The sequence below is a fragment of the Mustela nigripes genome, chromosome 8 (genome assembly GCF_022355385.1).
Source record: "Mustela nigripes isolate SB6536 chromosome 8, MUSNIG.SB6536, whole genome shotgun sequence".
Classification (NCBI taxonomy): Eukaryota; Metazoa; Chordata; class Mammalia; order Carnivora; family Mustelidae; genus Mustela; species Mustela nigripes.
In genome coordinates, this window is record NC_081564.1 from 70,282,931 (window position 1) to 70,300,732 (window position 17,802).

Genomic DNA, 17,802 nt, shown 5'->3' on the forward strand with positions numbered 1-17,802 from the left:
ATCCCTCTTCAGACTCCTTGTGTCCTGCAACCCAACACTGTCAGTTCTATGGAAGTTTTCACGGATTACTCAGTCAATTCTTCCAATGCCTTGTACACTGTAAAAAAAATAAAATAAAAAATAAAATAAATTACTTAATATTTATTGAGTACTTTTTTTGTGCCAGAAGCTATTTATTATGAATCTCCACAACAAACTCATGGGGTAAGTATTAGTATTAACCCCATTTTTAAGAGAAGAAAAACTAAACTCAAAGATATGAAGTAGCTTGACCCCAGCCAGCTAGCCTGAGCAAGGGTACTGGATTTGAACGCAGGTCTTTCATTCTGGAATCCATATTCTTTACTGTTAATTTCTCTCACCAAATTTTATTAGATGGGATATGTTGGCATCTCCTGCATCAGAGAAGCCCAGATCTGCGACTTCTGGGAAACCTATGTGGCAGGAGAATAGAGTTCTAAATTTCCTCCTTAAGTTATGGTGCCTCCCAAAAGAGCCAGTTTACCCAAGGCAGTTCCTTATCTTTTAAAGCCTAGAGATAGATAAACGATAAATTTCTTCCCCAAAGAGATCGTATCTTTTTAAGATAGGATCTCTTTGCCTTATGTAGAAAAAAACTCGAGTATGTGAAAAAGATTGCCACTTCCTTCTTCTCTAATAAATGACAGCAGGGCTCTTTTATAAAAGCAATCTATACAAGTCATTTATTGCTCTATTAAAACTACAAACATCAAATATTGATTCTTCCCATACTGACCATAATACAAACCAAATTTGAGAAGGGTTGCTAGGATTTAGTTGCATTATCACCATGGGGAACACTCCAGGTTGCACATAAGCTGAAGATACCTGATCTTCTGATGCATATCTGTTTATAGAGAACTGATATTTTTGTGTACAGAAATACAATCCTGAAGTACGGATGAATCTCAAATAAGTGTGAAGCAAGCATGAGGTCTGTGCATGCCCTTCCGAGGAATTTCTGCTTCCAAATCTGCTGTAAGAATTAAACATGAATTTATGGTCTGTGTAACAGTGAAAGTAACTCTATTTGGAGTATTTATGAGGAGCATGAAAGGCTTAACTTTTATGTGTTCTTATGACACAGCAGGCAAATCTTTACTCTCTTATCAGACACTCTCTTGGCCACATTTGTTTTGTAAACATAATCCTGATTCAGGACTCAGGCTATACCTTACAGAACTATGGAATGCTGTGTTTTCTATTTTCCTGTCACATTCATCATTTCCTTGCAGTCTTCCAACAATGTTAAGTATTGAGAAGAACAAATATTCCTTCCTCCATTTGTCTGATGAGGGAACCAAACTATGGAAAAGTTCAAGGAACTTAAGTCCAGATAACAGTAATATTAACTACCATGTTATCTGGAACACTTGCTTCTCTATATAGCCTCATATAATCTTAGTTTAATCCTAGATGTTTTTCACCTTTCTATTATTTTTATTTAGAATCTCAGAAAAGTTCCTGACAACTTTTTGGAAAATCAACGTGATTTTTTTTTTTTTTTCCAAACCCTTATTCCCAAACTGAAGTTTTAGAGACAAACATTTTTAAATAAAATGGATGAATTTTTAAACTTTCTTCAAGTATCTTGAGGCATACCATATTTTCTTAAAACTGGTAGAATATTGATTTGTTGATAATACTAACAAAAAAACAAAATAGAAAATAACAAAATAGAAAACATAGGAAAAAAACAATTTAATAATTGATAATTCTATGCTTCTGGTTGTTTCCCTAATATGAGATCAATTGTGTCATCTTTAATTTAGTTCACTTTGGAGTTCTTCTCATTATCTTTACTTTAAAGGGCTCATTGTTGGAAGACTTCCCCAAGCTATAGAGCAGTTTTTCTACTTATCAGCTTGTAAATTCTATTCCAAAAATGCTAAATTCAAGGTCATTACTCAAAATACTCATTCACACTCATGTGTACGGTCTTACCAGTCTCCTTCTTCACTCATGAACTTCCTTGTCCTTCCTTTTTTCATCAGTGCAATTCTTTTTTTTTTTTTTTTTAATTAATTTATTTCTTTGAGAGTGAGAGCACATGCCTGTTTGGGCGGGGGTGGGTGTTGGGAGGGGAATGTAGACTCCCCACTGAGCACAGACCCCCCCTACCCCTCAGCTGGGCTTGATCCCATAACCCTGAAATCATGACCTGAGTAGAAATCAAGAGTGTGATGTCCAACTGACTGAGCTACACAGGCACCCCCAACAGTACAGTTTTTAACTGTTCTTCAAGAAATGTTCTTGAACAAATTCCCCTAACCATCCCTAAATACTATATACTTCATCAATAGATATATGTCAGGAATTCTTATATACTTCATTGTCTGTCCAGAGAGGTTTTAATCTTGGTTATATACGGTCTGTTGTTCATGTTTGGCTATTTCCTGTGTGTATGTTTTCTCCTCTAAATTCCTAGAAGGTTTCTACCATAATAAAACATTTCACAATGCTAGAGGTAGCACTGTATCCTAAGCACATAAAAAGTATGATTAGATTTTAAAATCAGCTGACACTTCTATCTAAAATGGAATGTAACACAAAGGAAAATAACTGAACCCAAGCTATTCTGAAAAAAAAAATTATTAGGGGGGGAAAAAAAGAGTCAGTGTGATTAAGTTTCTATTACATCTAGCTTTCAGGAACATGGAAACTTGAGCATATTTGGCTAAAAATTTAAGTTTTCAACTTTTCAATGTTTGGTATATTGTAAGCAATTTTCCTAGATCATAAAAACAATTGCTTTTGACATGACTTAGAAATCTCCAGTTTAAATGGTTTGAGACCTCAATCATGCAGTCAGAAATCTACATTCTCCATTACATTTTACATTTCTAAGCCTTGCCTATTTTCTAAAGTGAAGTTAAAAATACTCTGCATGCTTCACCAAGGCTATTTACTACTTGACTATGTCAGGGAAAAACTCTAGCTATCCCACCGAAAAGGCCTTATCTTGAAGTCAATTTCTGAAACCACTTTTATTATCAAACTGCTTCCACTTCTAGTTCTAGGAAGATTACTTTCAGTACTATTATTTTTCAGAGAGACTCGTTAAAGTTCTTTTCTACTACACTGTCAAAAATACCCATCATTTGTTATATTAGCATATATACATATATATGTGTGTGTGTGTATATATATATATATATATAATATGTAAGTCATATATATCACACATGTCATATGTGTATAGATGTCTCTATATTTCTCTACACACATACAATGACAAAGTTGAGTATCTTGTGGGTTAGCAGATGCCACCTATTGAAACCCCAAATAAAATGATCAGGTAATAACCCCTTCCTCCAACTGAGTCTAGTCAGATTTCTGTGGTTTTGTAATAGAAACCCACCCCATAGTTTGTGCTTCTTTCTTGCAAAATGACTGTCATATTTCCTAACTACGTATAGTTCAGTCAAGAAGGGGTTTCATTATGTTAATAATTACATTGCCCGCAGGCTTTTTGATGTTGCATTCCCCATACAGAATAGAAACAGATTTCATAGAAATATCATTAAAGCTGTTAACTACAGGAGGAAAAAAATCAAAGAGGCAATCAAACCATGCACTTTATTATCAATAAATGCAAATACTTTCAGAAACTGCTTGCATTTGAAACACATTCAGTTAGGAGATCATCAACAATGGGAGCCACTGTTTAAATAAGAGCTTTGTGGCCTAAATCCATTTAGATCACTACAGACAATTACTTAGATCTGTTGCTATCCATCTTAAACAATGAACTCAAGAATCGTTTTTTTAAATTAGCAAATGAATAAGGAGGTAAAATCATGCTCAGAATTTTGGCCTGATTTGAGCACATGTGAATTATAGCTCATTATTTGAATGACAACACATGTGATTTTTTTTTTTTTTTTCCAAATGCACTAGTACTTTAGTTCCATTAAAAAAAAAAAAAAAAAAAAGATTTGGTAGCTGTTAAATTGACGATTTAGGAACAGTAGGACACATTGTACTACACAGTCATTTTGAGAAGACTTTAAATATTCAAATGTTCAACTACACATTCTCTGACACTAACATTTGTCTTCATTTTGGACTTCCAGCTGAGAAACATCAGTATAATGGTGAAAAGACATCAGCCTCATTCAGTATTATGAAGGCAGTAACATGTCTTGATCCTTCTAAAGCTTTTTCTATGAAAATCTTATATTTACATTCTCATTTAGAAGGGATTATTTAAATTCCCAAAATATTTTTCAAACCTTATATTTGATAAACCGTAATTTATGTTTTAGTCTGATTAATACAAATATCAAATTACTTACAGTGAAGAGATGTCAGGAAGACGTGTAGAGAGACAGTAGAATAGAAACAGCAAGAGAAAGGAAGAAAAGGAAAAAAAAAGATCTTCGTAAGCTCTAACACCTTAAAAACCTAAAATATTTGATGGATGAAACCAGATTAATTCAAAAGCCTTGAATTACCCATGATTTGGAAAATTAAATAGAAGTCTATGTCTTAAGCGTGTTTCAGCTTTTGAATTTTATTAAAAGTTGAAGAGTCTCTTTAAACTGAAATTATTACCATATTTCCAATTGTCAAGTAATAACAATCATTACAAATGAATTGATATTAAGGAATCTTTGGTTTGGGCACTGGGTGGTTCAGTCGTTAAGTGTGACTCTTGGTTTTGGCTCAGGTCCTGATCTCAAGAGTGAGGAGATCTAGTCCTGCCTAAGGCTCAGCACTCAGCGGGGAGTCTGCTTTTGAAGAGTCTTGCCCTCTGCCCCTCCCCCCACTTGTGCACCCCTAAGTGCAAGCACTCCCTCTCAAATAAATAAATAAATAAATTACTCTTTAGAAGAATTTAAAAAATGTATATTGGTTTTCAGAGCCAAAAGAAGCCAGAGATATTATCTACTCCATTGGGAGCTACCATTTCGAGAATCATAGACCCCAATGATGGAAACTATGGACCCTACACCAAAAAATGTACACAGTACATTCTTGAAAATGTGCATACAGTTTCAGGGGCTCCATGGACTCCTTGATGCCATGACTCGTCTTTATCATAAGTAGAGTAGGGGCAAGGAACTATACCTTCTGACCTTCAACTTAATCCACTGTAGCTCATTAAACTGATACTCTCTCCTCTTCTCCCTCTTTCTATCTCTTGCACTTGTGTACACACATACAATCTCACATATACAGTACAAACACACATTCTGTTTTCAGTATGATTACATATGATAAATGATGCTGTCTTAGAGATTCAGCGAACTTTTATATACCATTTTGGGGGTTAATATCCAATAAGATCTCATTATAAAGTGCTTTGTTATACTATAAATATATATAGTGAGAAATTACTGTCCTCAATGCAAATAGTGACATGTAATACATCTCATTTACTCCAACATAGTATTTGATTTGTTCTTTGCTACAGGTGTTATAATGAATTTCTACTGAAATACAATATTGAAATTTAAGAACGGAGTTGGTTAAGGTGACATTGATTGATGAGTTACTTGCATAGATTATGCATCTATTCTGAAATCTTGCCATTCTTTGAAGAAATAGGTAACTCAAATAGAGATGAAGAGAAATTAGATGCAGTTTGCCACAAAATTATTGTCCAACTGAGGGGATCAGTGGGGATTATTATAGACATCTTGGAAATGATGAGCAGTTAAGGCCATTAAGTTTCTTGACTGACATACTAAAATGTAATGAAATGGAAGGCTGAAGCTGTTAACTTTATCGATTTCACATATAATTCCCATTGTTGAACATTTTTTGTTTCTCTTTTTCTGTCTCTCTTTCTAATATGCATATAATAAATCCCATATATAAAACTACATAAGCTTTCTTAAATATATAGCTATAGGTTTGGATAAATATACAAATAAATACATGCATACTTCCACAATTAACACAAGCACAGTATATTACCCACAGACCTATGTTTGGGCTATAATTCAAAGGAAATTATTAGGAAATTCACAAATTTGAATGTATAGCACTGTCATGAAGAAAAATAAGCATGTACTAGCTTATGTGAAATAATTTTGACACTAGCTAGGAATGTTGGAAAGAAAAATATCCCATATGCAGGCAGTATTTGGTCTTATAAATGATGAATATATCATTTGGTGTTAATTATTTGATGTTTTAATGTTTACATTTACTTGGAACAACAACATGGTATTTTAATTTTAATACATGACAATGTTAAGGAAATTCAAACAATGCAATCAGACCATAAAATAAATTGTATTTTAAGACAAAAAGTTGAAGTAGGAAATAGTTTAGTACTAAGATGTAATCCTTTCTGAGTAAAAGCCAAATGGAATCCTTACAACAACAAATAGAATGTTATCGTTTGGCTGGAATTAGTAAAAACACATACTGCTGTTAGTGCACACTTACACTAAATGCTCTGAATGCTCTTTTTTTACTTCTGGTGTCTATTATCTCTGCTTGAAATTCTTCTGAAATCCCAAGCACCTGTTTTTCCCTGATACTGTCTAATGACCATTAGGAAGGGAGAATAATTCAGCTGTGAACAGACAACAGAGTAGGCACTACCAAACTGAATCTCAATTACCTAACTACCTGATGTTGTCTTGTAGCATATAAACAAATCATACAGTTGGCAAAGCGTACCTAGGCTCACGTGCATACAACAAGCATGGACATGTACACCAACTTTCATTCTCATCAGGTGTCAGGAAAACACTTCTGCAATCCTGCATTAACAAAATCAAATGGGTTAGACTACGCAGAGTAGCTATTTTTATTTTATGCTTGTTATTTGAAGATTTTATTTATTTATTTGTCAGAGACCAACAGAGAGAAAGAGAGAGCACATGCAGGGCCAGCGGCAGGCAGAGGGAGAAGCAGGCTCCCGGCTGAGCAGGGAGCCCTATGTGGGATTGGATCCCAGGACCCTAGGATCATGATCTGAGCCAAAGGCAGACGCTTAACTGACTGAGCCATCCAGACATCCCTAGACTTGTTATTTAGGGTAACATTTGATAATTATATACAAACTATATGCATTTGACACATGCTTATTGAATATGTTGTGTATGGTTAACAATGCATATATCCCTGTGGAGAAGACAACTGTTCCTATTATTTGGGCAAGGAAGTGGAGTGCTTTAACCATTTTCCTGACATGGAGCCTAGACTCTAAGCAGACCTCACTGAGTGCGGTCTATTGGTAGTCTTTGTGGGGATGCTGCCTTGAGCTGTAGACATCTGGGTAATCTGTCTATTCTCCCCACAATGCCTGATAGAGATTGCTATGAGGTTGGAATATTTGATTGCTATGTGCTCAGAGTCCTAGTCTGGTGGGCTGTGCACTCCCACCCTCACTATTCTAGATGGCTCCCTCAGCTTGGCCTTCCAGATTCTCATGTGGCTTACTCTTCTTCTCATTACCCCCTTGTGTTCCAGTGGAACAGATGAGCAGGAACTTCTAAAACATTGTCTTCCTTTCCTTTCTCCAAAAAAGGGAGACTCACTCATCTCCCAGGCCTCTTGGAATCATCCTGCTTGGGAAAACTTCCTTGAAATGTGGATTGATGGCCTTGGATGTTGGCCATTTTTAAATCTTAGTGTTAGTTTCCAGAATGAGCCATGTTTGTTTTTAGTAAGCAGTGCCCTTTCGGTTTAGCCACAAGAGAGCTAGAAAGAGCACATTCGGTTAATACTTTATACATCACTGGACCACAAGGATATGCTTTGTGAAATTTCAAAATCCTGATTATGTCCCATTCAACATGTACCTAAAAGCGAGTCTCTCAGTCTCCGTTCTCTTGCTTCTTTCTTTGTCTCTCTTCCTTAGAAAAATACAGATTCCCAATCAGAAAACAAACCTCCCCTTTGAAAATGTTTGCATTGTCATTGTGAATATATCAGTAATCACAGAAGCATGAAAATTATAGTTTTTTATCTCTGTTCTCTAAACATTGTACTTTGAAAATCCAGTTGAATGATGTCAGTGGGCAACTTTTTTTTTTTTTCTGTGCCCCTCCCACCATGGAGCAAAATGTCTTCACTACAAAACAGTTCTAACGGTATCATTATGAACCTAGACACAGGCAAGTCTCCTCATTGTCGTGTAGTATTGTCCACTGACATCCCCTTTGGGAATTAAGGAATTTCCCACAGAAAAATTACCCCTTCCTGGAAAAGGACCACAGGGAGAGCACTCTCATAAAGTATCTGTCATCTTTGGGAGCCATTGTTTTCTCTATGGAAGAAAGGACATAAAAGGAATGGGGAACGTAAGAGCAAACTCTGTAGAGACGTATTGGAATGGGAGGTATCTCTGTAGAGTCATGAAAAGTGTAGATGTGTACCTGTATATTTGAGCATATGTAGGCATGAATGAATTTCTGTATGTATAAGTGTATATAAATTCCTGTTTCTCATTCACCAATAGGATTTAGAAACAAGACACCCAAATAGCAATGAACACAGCTGACACCCAGGTCTTTGTCTTGAATACCACTCCCCACGAAGAGGAAGGAGACAGCTCTGGAGAAATGTTTGATTCCAGAACTGGAGCAGGATCAAGATGAGCCTGAAATATATTATGCTAGGAAGACAGGAAGTGCTCCAATAAATGATAGGGCGTGTTATAAGGACAGAGGAACCAACTTAAAGAGGACCTCACTGGCCAAATTTGAACTCAGCAATTTGAACACTGAAATGATTAAGGACAACTATGAATTATAGACCATGAAAAAGTAGAAATCCATGTGCCTGTACTAATAGGAGATACATAAATAGAAATGTGAGATCACATTGGGGCATCTGGGTGGCTCAATCAGTAAAGCATCTGACTCTTGATGTTAGCTCATGTCATGATCTCGAGTGCTGAAATCAAGCACCACATGGCGCTCCATGCTCAGCATGGAGCTTGCTTGTCCCTCTCCCTCTTAGGTTCCCCCTGCTCATTCTCTCTCTCTCTAAAGTAAATAAATAAATAGAATATTATTTTTTAAAAAAAGTAAATACAGTTTCTTGCTTCTAATAAAATGTTGAGTGCCAAGTGGTTGATACGGAGGAAGTGCTTAAATTAAAAAAAAATTTATAACCACCATGCCAAAATTTTGATTTATCAAAAACTGTTACTAAGTGCTAATTCTAAGGGGTTTTGATAAATAACATGATATTTATATGGTCCTGACATAGTCTCTCCCCACAAATTGCTTATTGGTTGTGAACAATAGAGCAGGGTTTTGGGGTTGGGAGGGATATAGGGAGATCAGTTGACTCTACGTGGAGAAATCTGGCAGCACCTTCTATTCAGAACTAATATAACAAACCAGGGAGGGAGAGAGGTTTTATGCCTCTGGCCATGATGCCCTGAGGAGACAGATATCATGCATGTTTCATTTCAGTCTAGAATGCATAACTGAAATCCAACATGAAGAAACAAAAACAAACCCCAAATAAGTAATATTCTATAATTTTAAAAAGGGACTATAGTCTTCAAAAGTATAAAGGACCTAAAAGATAAAGATGGGCTTTGGAACTGTTCTAGCATAAAACCAACTAAAGAGATCATGGCAATGAAATGCAAATTTGACCCTAGACTGGATCTTGCATGAGAGGGGGAAATGCTACATAAATTACATTATGGGGTCAGTTGACAAAATTGGAAAGCAGATGAAAATTAAGTAAAAATATTGTATTAGAATAAAATACACTGAAGTTCATATTATCCACATACCTAATGTTTAGGAAATATGCATTTGGGAGTAGAGAACCATGGTATGCATAACTTAATCTGAATAGATAGATTCAGACTCTCTGTCTCTGTATCTCTGTCTCTCTGTATATGATGAATATGATAAATACGATATATATGTATATATGGAGAGAGAGAAAAAAAAAGAATATGTGTATACCTGGGAAAAGGGAACATAGGTATTCTATGTACTATTTCCATTCTTAAAATTTTCTGTAGGTTTAAAATTATTTTCAACTACGTTTTTAAGAAATTGTTAACAGTCAGGGTACCTGGGTGGCTTAGTGGGTTAAGTGTCTGCCTTTGGCTTGGGTCATGATCCTGGCGTCCTGGGATGGAGTCCCACTACTTCTCCCTCTGCTTGCTGTTGCCCCTGCTTGTGCTAGCTCGCTAGCTCGCCCTCTCTCTCAATATCTCTCTGACAAATAAATAAATAAATAGCAATCATTTGTTAAGTTGAAATAATACCAATGTCAGTAATAGGGATACTCAAGATCTGAGAACTGGTGGAAAAATAAGTGAAGGTGATAAATAAAATACATCTAAAATATAATATATATATATATATATTTTCCCCCAAATGAATGTGTGAGCAGTGATGCCTTAAGGAGGCTGGATACCATGGAATACGTTCTGAAAAATGACTGATTTGGGACACAGGTGCAGCCCTGATCTAAGGAGTTGTGTTATCAGATCTCTGTGAGCCAGGTTTTCACAGACTGTTTTACTCTGGACATTCAAACTCACAAAATTCCAGTAGAGGCCTAAAACGTGCATCTGTTCAAAGCGAGGTGGCATTTAAGGCTGGGGAAAATGTATGGTACATTGAAGATAAAATTGTTATACTTGCAATGATGAAACCATTTAATTTAGATTGTATTAACAAACAGGAGTATGGGATTTTCAGTTTACAAACCATATATTTATATTCAGGTCCATAAATAAAAAATTATGCCTAAATTCAAAATTTACAAATCTGGAATTCGAAAGAGTTTAGTACATGTCATACCCAAACCTGATTTGACTTTATGCCATGCTATGTATAGTCTTTAGTAATTCTGTTTGATGTGAATATCATGTATTTTTTTAAAGAGTTTCTTTCTTTTTTTTTTTAAGATTTTTATTTATTTATTTGTCAGAGATTGAGAGAGAGAGCGAGTACAGACAGACAGAGTGGCAGAGGGAGAAGCAGACTCCCTGTGGAGCAAGGAGCCTGATATGGAACTCGATCCCAGGACGCTGGGATCATGACGGGAGCCGAAGGCAGCCGCTTAACCAACTGAGCCACCCAGGCGTCCCGAATATCATGTATTTTGCTGCAAATACATGATCTGATAATAGGGTGCTACCCTATACCCCACTTGGGGTGTTAAATAGAACACTGCACATGTACCATATTACCGTTCTAAAACCTGAAAATTTCTAGATCTCAAAAAATATCTGGACACAAGTGTTTCAGGTAGCCAGTTGTGGACCTGTGCTATTTAATTTCTTTAATGAACAAGGTACTTATTCTTGATTAAGTAAAGTAGCAGTTATGAGAGAAAATGGAATACTAGAAAGTGAAATAGAAAATTGATGCTAAAATTAATTTAATGACTCAGGATTGGTCAAGATTTTAAAATGCTGACATAAATAAAAATGTGGTAAGTTATCCATAGCTGTGCTGCTTATTTGAATTCTAAGTAGAAACGTGACATGTAAGTATTCTAACTGATTTTCTCGTTTTCCTTCTGTGGTTATTAGTCATACACAAGCGAAGGCATGCTGGTATGGTGGAAGATTTTCCATACTAAGAATTTGAATTAAGAGTCCAACTCTTTTTCTGTCATTTTCCTAGTCAGTTAGCCTCCTTGACCACTTTCCTCCACTGTAAAAATGAACTAAGTAATTTAGATTAATAGAAGTCCCCTCCTGAATTTCAAAATAAATGATTCTAAAATTCATTGCTTTATATTTGCATTTTATTTTCTTATCCCATTTGGTTCTAAAAATAATACATCGGGGTATAATCTCCATAAGCTGTAAAAGATGTATTTTGCTTGTTTTGAAAAAAAAGAACCCTCTTAGACCAATCAGTTTCTTTTTTATACAGTGCAAGTTCCAGGACCAGTAGAAAACCTGCAAGCTGTATCTACCTCACCTACCTCAATTCTTATTACCTGGGAACCCCCTGCCTATGCAAACGGTCCAGTCCAAGGTTACAGATTGTTCTGCACTGAGGTGTCCACGGGAAAGGAACAGGTAGGCAAAGAATGGGCCCAATGCTGCCACCTGTTGGTTTTTCCTAGGACTAGAGCCATTAGGAGATCTGCAAACTCTTAGTTCAGACCAGCACGTTAACTGGATAGCTGATCAGTTTTAGAGTACTTGTTATTAGAAACTTTAAGCAATTTAATTGAATTCTGATTGTAAGAAAGGCAACTGTGCTATGAGATAAAGTCACTATAAAGGATGTAATTTTTCTTTTTTATCTGAGTAGGGAGTGGCCTGGGCCAGCATAGCCACAGTTGTATTAACTCATCTGGTCCTAGAAAGCATTTGCATCATGAGTCCTTATCTTAAGGACGATTGATCTTCTGTTCGATGACCTCAGTCAACTTGCTTATCTCATCCTTGTGTATTTGAGTTATTTCTGTCCTTTTGTCCTTCAGGTTGTAGTCCCCTGTCCTTTTCATTGTTTTCAGGAAATCTCACTCCAGAAGGCTACTTGCCTCCTTCTTACATTTTGTTTGTAATCTGTGGTTTGCACAGATCCCTAAAAACAGGAAAATTAGATTTTCAGATAAATAAGTATATATAATTGCTGAAAACTCAACAATTCTGTGTTGTGACACATATAAGTCTACTGAGAGATGTTTACTTCCAAATTTTCAGCCTCATGTGGAAAAAGATATATAGACAAGTGCCCAGTTAAATGGAAAAACCAAGAGCCCATGTTGAGATAACAGAGTTCTTTGAATGTGTGATGAAGCTTGCCAAGCATACCGTGGTCTTCATGCTTCCCCATAAACTGCATGATAGAGATTTTGCCTTAAAAAAAAAAAAAATGTTTCACAACACTCCTATTCAGAATAGTTCAAGCCCTAAGTTTTATTGCGCAATAGGATCACTAAGATTTCCTTTTATGTAATTATCCATCCCATCTTTTATTTGTTTGCTGTCCTCATGCCGTTTAGCTATTGCTTCCATCTTTCTATCCTCTCCATTTTAAATGCATTTTTGGCTTTTCCATAATGAATTTCATCAACCCACTTAAGTAAATTCAGAAATGAGGTTGCCCGAGACAAATAGAAGTGTGAGCATCTTTGTGGAGAGTGAAGTAACGTGTCTTCTAAGAACACACTGGCTCTGATTTCTCAATGACCTTCACCTCCAGTACCTCCAGCTGTGTGAAGTACTGAAACTGTTCCAAACCCCCTCACAGCCTTGGGAGACACAAAGATTGTGGCAAAGGATCTGCCAGTTTCAAGAACTGTGGTTCTATTTCAGCAAGGGAAGGAAGAAACCTACTGTTTCGTAGTGAATTATTCCACTAAGGTAGAGGAGCAACTCTCTGTTCCCACGGATCACAGGCAGCCTTCTGCCTGTCAGAGTTTCGGTGTGGGTGGAATACGGCGCACCATTCAATGTTTCGGGTGGCGTTAAACATATTGGAACTTAATGACTGTAAAAATAGCACGGTGCTGTTTTAACTAGGAGTCTACAGAACAGTTTGGGATTTAGTGGGGGAGTGTGTGTCACAAGTTAGGTTTTACAACAACTCATGATAAGGCTTGAGTGTAGTTTTGTGAGTAAGAGTCTAATATTCAATTCACTGATTGTGCAGAATGGCTGCCATTTCTGCTTAATGTGCCTCCTGAATAACAGTTTGGCATTTTATGTCTCCAGAATATAGAGGTTGATGGACTATCTTATAAGCTGGAAGGCCTGAAAAAATTCACGGAATATACCCTTCGATTCCTAGCTTATAATCGCTATGGGCCAGGAGTATCTACTGATGACATAACAGTGGTTACACTTTCTGATGGTAAGTTATAGACAGTGAAGCTTGATTCACATATTTGATAATGATGATGTAATATTGCATGTATGTAATAGATTGCATCTTCAAGGCTTCCTAATTAAAACTTTTTGGCATATATTAGCATTGATTAAAAATTTAACTCATTCGCTCAGAATACCTCTTACAGTTAAATTTAAACTTTCCAAGGTATATTTCAAGCTCTGTGTCAGAATGTACTAATAGGTAATCTTCAAAAGTGTGACTACTGCCTAAGAGTTCAAATTATTGGTGGGGGGAGGGGTATCTTATTGTCTATAAACACAAACACATTAGTGCATGTGTTTGGACTAATTTACATTGGTTTATTTCTTATTTCTCATTCTGAGGGAGAGGGTTGTGGATAATTAAAAGTGTAAACGATGGACTGTCGTCCTATATGTTATATCACTTAATTCGAAAATATGGTGTTAAGGATATAAGCCAAATAATCCAGTACTGAAGGTATTAAAACTAAATAGGGCAATGCATAATTTTAGTTGTAAACTTGCCTCGTAAGTGAAATATTAGACATATTTTCTGAACTATCATAAAAGAGAGGAAAAATTCTTAATTAAAAAAAGGGTTTGGCAAAGCAGTAGCAGAGGAAACTAGAGATCTAAGAAAAGGACAAAGAAATGTTGGGAAATTTAATGACAAGTGAAAATAAATGGCAGCAGAATATATAATGTTGGACCAGTGGAAATTCAGGCAGGTGTAGAAATGCAGAGATGGCTGCCATGAATATTAAAAAAGGCAACAAGCTGTCTCTTTTCAGCAAAGGTTTCCATGTTGTTGTATATAATTCTATAAATTATTGATCCTCTGAATTTCAAAGGAAAAAAGACTTTAACTTGTGATTCCTTAACCAATCCATCATTGTTTAATCTGGAAAAGTACCTGAAAGCGTATTTCACACAGTATCAGTGGATTGAGGAAGGTCATGCATGTTATTAAGGACAGCTCAGCACAGACACAGGAGTGATGCTCATTTGCAATTTCAACTTAAAAAAATATTTTATATGTGACACCACTTCAGTATCATTTTTAATGCCCACCCATCTGATTCTGTTATTGAGGACAGAATAGAATATTTATTGGCAGAATAAATTACTTCACAACTTATAATTATAAAAATAAAAGGAAAACAAATGAAAATGAATATTTTACATAATTTATGTAGATTTCATTCACACTCTGAACTGTAATACTGTGGCCTTATTCTCCACTTTGGTTTTAAATGTCATTAAGTGAGAGTGATAGATTATTATTCATTAGTCCAAGAATTATTATCTCTATGTGTTGCAACAGTTAGGACTTAGAAAATGTCTGTCACTAAATAAAAGGATTTCATGACCCTAACCCAGCAAGAGTCCCTGTGCAAAGGATGCCAACTTGTCTTTATCGATGCATTTGATAGGAGAAAGCAAAAACTGAATGGCCCCCTTGGAGTCTGCTCCTGGACCTGGTCTGCAACCCTCTTCACAATCAATCATCTCTTTTGATTTCCAACAAAATCTCCTGGATGCTTAGCTTTCTCTCTCTTGTTATCCAGTCCCCTTCTTTCTGCTCAGTCTGATATCTTCATTCTATCAAAGCTGGCCATGCGGGGGTCATGCCTCATACAGAGGTATATTTTATCACATTTCATAGTCTGCTACTTCCCAGTCCTCAGTCCCGAAGCTGTCTTCTCCTTGACTTTCTGGATGTTATGAAGGGAAGATGTTGTAGAAATTAAATGGCCTAATCCATATGAGCACCTTAAATGTAAGCATGGCATATATTTAAGTGTTCAATAAGTGTTATCTATGACAATATATATGTCATTTTTTCTCCTTATATTACATGTTCCTTAGCATGAGCGATGCTGTTATAGTCATCCCTGCATTCGTCATCTCAGTAATTATTTACTGTATTAATCAGACAGTTCAGAAAACAATACAGTTGTTAGTATGTACAGACTTATCTTTAGTACTTTCCATTTGTGGGGCTAATTTAATAGATGTGCGTGTGAATGAATGCATCTGTGTTATAGAGAACACTGTGTTTCTTATCAGTTCAGAGGTACCCCTACTACAAAAATTTATACTGAGACCATAAAAAATTGAATAAAAACAAAAAAAATGAAAACAATGTTTTTATTCTTCTGAATTAGTTATCCCAATGGTATTCCATGCTAAAATGCTCATGAAGATGTTTATCCTGATAAGCTGTCGTCTCTAACTTAGTTTACTTTCACTGTTTTTCTGGGAAGAAAAGCTGTTTTTCATTCAGATCCCTCCACTTATGGTATTCTTTGTTTATCCACTTCTTTAAACCATTTGGGATTTTAGAATGTCAGATCTAGAGAGCCTAAAGTTAGGGTGGAATGTAACTAATTTTGCTAGTTTGTTCTCAAACACCATCTCTTGAACTAGTTGACAACTATAGGTCATTAAAATATTTTATGAATCTATTAATATTTATGAATTTCTGTGCCAGCTTGCTCTGTGCCCCAAAGTAGAAGGACCCAATTTCATAGGCGCACTTAACTATAAGAATGTAATTTTTGCTGTTGTCACTGGTATTTATTGAGTACTTATTAGTGCAAGGCCCTGCTCTAATCACTTAACATTATTAACCTTTAATCCTCATGGTATTATATTTTTTTTCCTACTTTACAGATGACAAAACTAATATTAGAAAGAGGCCAAGGCTTGTAAGCAGCAGAGCTAGGTCACAAGTAAGAAAAGGAGCAAGATTTAATGTGAAAAAATCTTGAGTTTCTCTTATTCTGTAATGAATTTCTCCTGCTAATTGCTTAAAGTACAAAGCTCATCATTATATATCAGTTATTTCAATCCATAAATTGTGTGTAAAGGACAGCACACATTTGGTAAGGGGAGGAATTCGAGTGCATTTCTATATGGAGATTCATTTACAAATGGGAATTTTATCTACTTTGCAGAATGCATCATCATCCTCTGTATCAAACCTGCATGTTTTACCATATTGAGGGGAGTTTCTGGACCAAATGCCTCTGATTGGCTTTAACAAGCCAATTGTAAATGATAATTGCTTGACATTTTGAAGAGAAAATAATGAACTATGGCTTTCCTCTTTCACTCATGAGATAATGAAACATCTTGGGAAATCAAATAAAGAAAAGTTCAGATAAATGTGGATTCCATTTATTTCCACCAAGCATCTAATTTTACCTACTGTACATCAATAATAGGGGAGCCTATAGTGAGAGGGAGGGAATAGAGATTGATAACTAAAAATGCTCTCAGAGGAACTCGCTTCTTTCTTTCCTAATTACATAAGGCAAGAACAGCTAGTGTGCTCCAAGTTTGTGAAGTTATATGATGTAACACTTGGCATTTTTTTTTTAGTCGGTGCTTATTTTAATTTTCAATGAATGCTTTACAGAATAATTTTAACATAGATTATATTAAATTCTTTCTCGTTGTGAGGATGTCATTCTGTTCAGTTTTTCTGACCACACACATTGTTATTATTTCCAGCCTCCTCTAATATTTCCTCTTTCATGGAAATAGAATGTGGAGATGGTCTTACTAAAGCCTCTGCATTATTCCCTTTCCTGGAAACTGAACAGGGATGTTCACAGTCTGTGAAGATAGTTTAGGGAAGTCCGTTTCATTAATAGCATTTGGGAAGAGTCGAGAAGATGGGAAGTTTGTCAAATGCAAAAGAGCCCTTCTGATTAATCTTTAGGGAAAAAAATCTTAGTGTTTTAATCATAGTAACATGAAAATGGAATCTAAGACATAAAAGAAAGAAAATTTTAGAAATGAGTTTTGAAGGAAACTGATCTGTTAAAACACACACACACACACATTTTAAGAACTTGACAAAAAAGGACATCCAAATGCCACCAAACATGTGAAAAGATGTTCCACATGACTGGTCTTCAGGGAAAGGCAAATAAAAATACTACATACCTACCAAATGACTAAAATGGAAAAGATTCAGAAAAAAACAAAGGTTGGTAAGGATA

General features: G+C 35.8%; 1 protein-coding gene across 1 annotated transcript in view; it reads left to right on the top strand.

Moving 5' to 3' along the window:
- DCC (DCC netrin 1 receptor) overlaps positions 1-17,802 on the top strand; it is a 771,150-nt gene that overhangs the window by 466,123 nt on the left and 287,225 nt on the right. The window contains exons 10-11 of the mRNA XM_059408072.1: positions 11,856-12,004; positions 13,652-13,790. Of these exons, the coding sequence (XP_059264055.1) occupies positions 11,856-12,004; positions 13,652-13,790 (288 nt within the window). The remainder of the gene's footprint in view (positions 1-11,855; positions 12,005-13,651; positions 13,791-17,802) is intronic.